This window comes from Danio rerio, chromosome 7, assembly GCF_049306965.1.
Source record: "Danio rerio strain Tuebingen ecotype United States chromosome 7, GRCz12tu, whole genome shotgun sequence".
Taxonomy (NCBI): Eukaryota; Metazoa; Chordata; class Actinopteri; order Cypriniformes; family Danionidae; genus Danio; species Danio rerio.
Window position 1 is genome coordinate 79,304,877 of NC_133182.1, and position 6,875 is coordinate 79,311,751.

Here is a 6,875-nt window from a genome sequence, read left to right on the forward strand (position 1 = left end):
AAAAACAGAATCCAAAAAATAAATGGACAATTTATAACAGGGTGAGAATGTGGGAAAGTCTGAAAGCGTGGTAAAAATTTGATGAGGGCTTGAAGGAGGAGGGTGATCATCTGATTGGCTGGTCACCCAGTCAATCATTTAGCAAGTCAGACAAATAGCCTTTCGAAAGCGGCCTCTAGTGGGTTTACGCGAGAACATCGCGGGCGCGAACGGCCCTCGCGAGACATTTGAGATGCGAAAAATCGCACACAGCGGCCTCTCAGGAATTCGCGAAAACAAAAACTGCAAAATACAAACCTCTAAGGATATATTTCGCGTTCTCCAGAAACGTCCACTGGACTACGTTTTCAGAATGAGTCTTGGTTGGTTTTACTTTGTGGTGGCTTGTAGTGTCTTTTTCCCAACCCAGGTTCATTGGAAAATGTTCACAGAGCTTGTAGGTTTTGTTTTCACAAATGCACTGGAGGCCCTAGATTTACCTAAACCCGACCAATATCATTTTCAAAAGCAAACTGGAAGAGAAAGCCATGTGCACAATGTCACCCTGCTCTTTTGGTGTTTCATTTTACCTGGATTCTGGGAAGGTCCTTTACCTGTCTCAAACCCCGGTCCACTCTGTGTCCCAAGTCTGACACTGTTCATTGCAATCTTCCAAGCAAACCAGTCAAGCTGGACAAACTGTCCATATGGAGATAAGGTTTAGTGGTACTGCCCTGTAGCATTTGTTTTACTTACAAAATGCAGCCATATGTACCCGTGCGCAGATATTTCTTGGTTTTTAAAAATGTATCATTGGGCTCATACAGCATATCCACTGAGCCTGGGATACTTTTTCCTTAAAGCTTGTTGTCATACAAAATCACCACTTATTTTCCTTTGGGTTTGAGTTTAATTGTTTTGGCTCAGTTCCCAAACTAGATATATAGGAAGATCCACTGGTATATAAATCCAAAGTTCTGTGTACTGTCAGCTAAAAACTAGGCATAAAGGTAATGAAAACATTAATGTTTGAGCAACAAGCAAATAAAACTCTGTCTGCCATTGGCTAAATTGTCCATTATGTAAACCACTAAATGATATAAAAGCATCAGGTTGGTGTCATTCTGACAAACACATCCAGCAGAGTTCGGTAATCTCCACTTCAAGAAAACATTAAGAATGAGGGTTACGGCAGTGATTCTTCTACACAGTCTTGTATTCGCCCTGAATGCAGCAGACAAAACCTTAGGAGACATTTCCAAACAGTTGACCTGTCCTTTAAGGATGTGCACAGAAGTATTGAAGGATATTGGAGCATTACAGGAGAAATTAAAGGCCACAGAGAGTCGACTACAAACTCAGATTGAAGAAATCAAAAGTGAGACCGAGGTGGTTTATGAGACCGATGTTATTTCATATTGGACTGTTTTCATCATTTTAAGAAAATGTGTGAATATGTTTCTTCAGGCAGACCAAAGGTGGCGTTTTCAGCTGCATTAGGGTCGAGTGGTTTGCTTGGACCATTAAATAAAGATTCAACATTGGTCTACAGAGAAGTCTTCATTAACATTGGTGATGCCTACAACAAGGATACAGGTAATCTACATTCTGTGTCATTCTGAAATAATGAATCACATGTACAATAGTTAACTGGGGATCTGTTTTATTCTTTAACAGGGATTTTCACAGCACCAGTAAAAGGAGTGTACTACATTAGTTTCTTCTATCATTGTGGAACTAAGCACAGAACAGAGCTGACTTTGTATAGAAATGGAAAACTTGTAGCAGTAACAAAACATAACTCGAATGAATCAGATTTTACACGGAATGGAGGTAATGGATTAACGCTGCTGTTGGAGAAGGGTGATCAAGTCTATATTGTGCTCAGCAGTTACACACATATCTGGGATGGAAAAAATATGACTACATTTAGTGGATTTCTTATTAACGCCATGTGATTAAAATTACATCAGAACTATTATTATTATTACCTTTATTTGATTGTTCAATACGATATCAGTTGTTTGCAAAATAAATAAGACTGTAAAGCAAGATGTCATTTTTTCCACAAATAATGCTTAAAAAAAAGTTAAATGAAATCTCAATTTTAAACCAAATTACCTGCACACATCACACCACACAGACCAACCTTAAGACAGGACACTTTATAAATGCAAAAAAACCTGTAGAGAAGCATTAAATTCACCACAATTAAGTCACAAAATCACCACATACAAAGAGCAAGAGAAAGACTGTACAGCTATAACTACTGTATATATTGTCTACATGCCTTTAATCTTAATACATTTATATCATAACCTGTTGGGTTGGTGTGGTCTTGACAGTTTTTTTGTGTTTAAGTGTTTTTTTTTTCATGTGTACAGACATTTGTTTTGAAATGAATGAAGAAAAAACTGTGTAAATAAATGACTGTACATGTCTTAACCCTGACACATTTTTTTCAGTTCTCATTAGCAAGATCTATTACTGAAGCTGCATATTGCTGCATTTGGTGTGTAAAACGAATGCTACGAGAAGGTTTAGTTTACATTTTAGTATATCTTAACACCGTGTCCTAACTACACTTGACATGCAATATTATGTATATTTTCCATGTTAAGAGAAGTTTTTGTCCTAACCATCTGCAATGTGTGAAATCTCTATTTTATAAATGCTTTTTATTTTCGCGACATCGCAGCCGAACAACAGCATAAACTACTATGACACCGATCACCTTAGGTACTGATTATGTGCATTATTCAGTGTTAAATGCGCTTAATGTGAGTTTAATTATCATTTAACATTACAGTTATTGCCATACTACTGAAAGCGGCAGCAGATAGTTCACTTCAGACCTTGAAAATAAAATAGCTAGCAGACACTTTGAAAATAAAAGTCAAAACTGAGATTGTGCAAACCGACAACATCAGTCACTCCTATTACCCTTAGGGATTTACATCTACCTAACTTTAAATAATAACAGTTCTTGACATAAAGACGTACACGGTAAGAAATAAAGATTAGGTCAAGCAATTTGGTAAACAAAGACAACAGCGTACAACACGGTAACATGATTAAAGACGATTATGAAAAGGAACAAAATAACACTGCCAAAATAATACACCTGAGAACAAATAATAGATTTATAAGACCAAAAACTGTCCGTTAGATATTCACAAGATGTATTAAATATCCTGTGTTAACTACAACGGAGATATGAGATCCAGCGGTACGTCCGAGATGGCCTGGCCGAAGTAAAGCTGCTCTGGCGGGGTAGCTGATGACGGAGCTCCCGCTGGCAGGCTGGGAGTCGGAGTCCGCATAAGCTGAGCCACATCGTTAAAGAAGCGCTATCGTTGTGAATAAACGGCCGATTCGAGTTTAAAACAACTACATTCTCGCCTGAAAAACTGTTAAAACTTTATTTTGTGACACAGTAAAGGAGTATTTTTAAAACCATTCGGGTTTCCTCCTCCGCTATTCACGCTTGCTGGTTACGCTGCAATGCATTCTGGGATACCTGAGCTTCGCAAGTTCGCACAAGTCACCTCTCGATGTATCCTTGTCCAAAGGCCAGAGCAAGTACACAGCTGGGAATTTCATGTGTACTTGGAAAGATGTGAACTTTGAATTGGAGCAGTACTTTGGCGACGGTTGATGACATTTTATGAGGACACAAGAACGCATATTGAGAAATAGCCTTTGAGCTTTACTATGGTCCAAATATAAAAAGTTATACATTATGAAGCAATGAGGAAAAAAAATGTGCTCTGTTCAATATTTGTATTTCCATGTACAAACAGAAGAAAACATTAATGTAATGTCCTAGAAAAAAATATGCCTCAAAAGCCAAGTGTCTCATGAGGTAAGATAGCATGCAAAATAACAGCTTTAATATGTATTAATTAAATTTAAAGCCTTCACTATTTTGTTAGGAGTGCAGTGGCTGGTATTTACAGTAGATGTTTCTGTCTTGTCAAGTCACTTTTGATTAATTTAGTCATTTCCATACAATTTGCTAAATCAGCAATAACCACAAATCGAAAAGCCTCCGTGCTGATGTGACGACTGCCCCATACAGTGTCGTGTGCTTTGTTTGGATATCATGTACATAGATCAATGTAGCGCCAGCTTCCACATAATCTGGATATAAAAGATTTGAGGAGAATTTAGAATCCATTAAAACTTAACACTTTATTTTTTCTAGATACAAGCGTATCATGCCAGTTGCAGAATCAAAGAATAAAAGCCAATTCAGAGATGCACAACATCAATTACTCAAAGATACATCCAGGAGTTAGATGAAGAGAATAGATGAAATACATTACAGCATATAAATCTCTGATGCAAAAGCTCAGAGACTCACAACGCTGCAATCTTGCCTACAAGATTTCAATGACGTCTTTGCACCTTTCCCTTGAATACTCAACTCAGAACAAACAGCTATAAATTCAGGACAACAAAAGCGTCACAAAAACCCTTGCTTGGTTGTGAGTTTGAGGTGTGAACCATTTGCTCTGGGGTGGAGCATCCAGCAAAGATTTGATCAAAGCCAAAAACCAGATCAACATTCATTCATTCATTCATTTTCTTGTCGGCTTAGTTCCTTTATTTATCCGAGGTCGCCACAGCGGAATGAACCGTCAACTTATCCAACTTATCAAGTTTTTACACAGTGGATGCCCTTCCAGCCGCAACCCATCTCTGGAAAACATCCACACACACATTCACACACACACTCATACAATACGGACAATTTAGCCTACCCAATTCACCTGTAGCGCATGTCTTTGGACTGTGTGGGAAACCAGAGCACCCGGAGGAAACCCATGCGAAGGAAGGGAGAACATGCAAACTCCACACAGAAATGGCAACTGAGCCGAGGATCGACCCAGCGACCTTCTTGCTGTGAGGCGACAGCACTACCTACTGCGCCACTGCCTCACCCCCAGATCAACATATACAAGTGAAACTGAAATATTACAGTGACATTAAGACCTTTAAAATGATACCACAGAGACATTTAAAATGATACCAAACATGAATATAGAGCCATAAGATACACCAAATAAAAAGACTTGGACAGTCTGTGTGGAAACGTGAAGGAGCACCTCTGGTGGAGAAGGTCAAGTAAAGGTCAGGAAGGGGGGCTCAGGGTGATTTAAATAGATTCGCTAGTTTCCTGATCTTCTTCTTAGATCAGAAAGTTTATTGTTTTAGGCCCCGTTTACACTAGAACGTTTTAGTTTTAAAACGTCGTTTTGGAATGAAAATGATCTGCGTCCACACTGGCTACACCACACACACACACACACACACTCTGGCATGCACTGCAGCATATCTACTCAGATGAGAGCTGTGCTCGTCGGACTGTCCATCAAGGATCTCCCGCTGGATCTAATCTCACTATATTTGTTAAATGTGATATTTAACTTATCTTGTTGTCTATATTGACATATTGCCCGACTTTGGTCCTTTGAATCTATTACTTGTTCTCAGGTAACGTGTTTTGGCTGAGCGCAAAGATAAGTTAATAATTAATGGAACCACATACATTCTGTATATTGACTGATCGCTTGCCTTTATTTCCTCTAATGTATAAACATATTGTATGTTAAACTTTTATAATGGCCATTATTGATTATTAACACTGATATTCAGCAAAACAGAGGGTATGCTTAATATTTTCAATGAAAATGAAAGGAGGCAGTAATGTTATAGGCTCCGTTTTCCGTTATCTGTTATAAATATGCATGAAGATGACGTTCATATTAATATGCAGCTACACGACGCCTCAACATTTTTAGTGTCTGTTGTTAATATCAAATGAAAATAGGCAGTTCTTCATATCATGTTTTCATTTTATTGTTAAGATATAGAGAAACAGCATAGCCAGGATGAAGTGAATAAGGTTATAAAGTTCCCTTTGAATATTTACCTGACATGTCCTCTGGTTTTCCATATCAAACTTGCGAGGTCTGAACTTACAAGGAGAGGATGCAGGACTGAACTGTGTGTGTCGGCTACTTAATATTGAGGAAAAGCCCAGAGAAGCGAATGTTTGCAGCACTGTCCCCATTTTCAGATGTCTCCGTTTTCCCCCATCCACACTAACACGGAGCAGCAGCGTTTTAGAATGAAAACAGCCTCTCCAGCGTTTCCAAAACTCTTCGTGTTCGGCTCTCGAAAACTCTGGATGGACAGCATAACCATAGCAAAACTTCTGCGTTTTAAAACGAAAATATATAAGCAGGGCCTTAGTGACTGAAAATGATCGTGGTCTCACCTCATGGAGACAGTTCTTAGGGTTTGATATTATGGAGAGACATACACATGTGTAGAGACCAATCACAATTAGACCAGTCTATTACTTAAATATTGCTATTTTAGCTTATTTTCTACTCTAGGAAGACAACAGAGGGGAAATTTATTTATAAATAACACACTTATTATTAAACATAAGTGTATTGTATATTGTATAAATAGCATATTGTAAGGGTTTACCATTAAGGTTTAGTGGGTCAACTCACCTTGTTAGACTGGCCTAGGCTGTATATGGTATTATTATATAACATTAATTATGTTTATAAGTGAAAGATGGACCAAGCACAAAATGATGTCTTAGTGCATGAAACATATGACCCTCAGAATGTTCACATTTTAACATGCAAAGTGCAGTCTGCAGAAAAACAAACATAATAAAATAGATGTCTGGTGCAGTCTGTAATGTGTTTAAGTCCAAAGTTCTGTGTACTGAAAGCTAAAAACTGAGTATAAAGGTAATGAAAACATTAATGTTTGAGATACAAAATAAACTCTGTCTGCTGTTGGCTAACTTGTCCGTCACATGTGAACCTCTGAATGATATAAAAGCATCAGACTGGTGTCATTCAGAT

General features: G+C 38.1%; 1 protein-coding gene across 1 annotated transcript; it reads left to right on the forward strand.

Annotated features, from left to right (window-relative positions):
* Positions 1–1,056: 1,056 nt before the first annotated feature.
* Positions 1,057–2,430, forward strand: cbln6 (cerebellin 6). The gene is made up of 3 exons (NM_001327749.1): positions 1,057–1,357; positions 1,447–1,575; positions 1,657–2,430. Exons 1-3 carry the CDS (start codon positions 1,159–1,161, stop codon positions 1,935–1,937), a joined length of 609 nt encoding a protein of 202 aa, NP_001314678.1. The 5' UTR covers positions 1,057–1,158; the 3' UTR covers positions 1,938–2,430.
* The last annotated feature ends 4,445 nt before the right edge of the window (positions 2,431–6,875 follow it).

Coding starts and splice junctions, on each gene's coding strand:
- cbln6 (NM_001327749.1), top strand. CDS start 1,159: ATGAGGGTTACGGCAGTGATTCTTCTACACAGTCTTGTATTCGCCCTG. Junction 1,358..1,446: donor TCAGATTGAAGAAATCAAAA/GTGAGACCGAGG, acceptor ATGTTTCTTCAG/GCAGACCAAAGGTGGCGTTT. Junction 1,576..1,656: donor TGCCTACAACAAGGATACAG/GTAATCTACATT, acceptor ATTCTTTAACAG/GGATTTTCACAGCACCAGTA.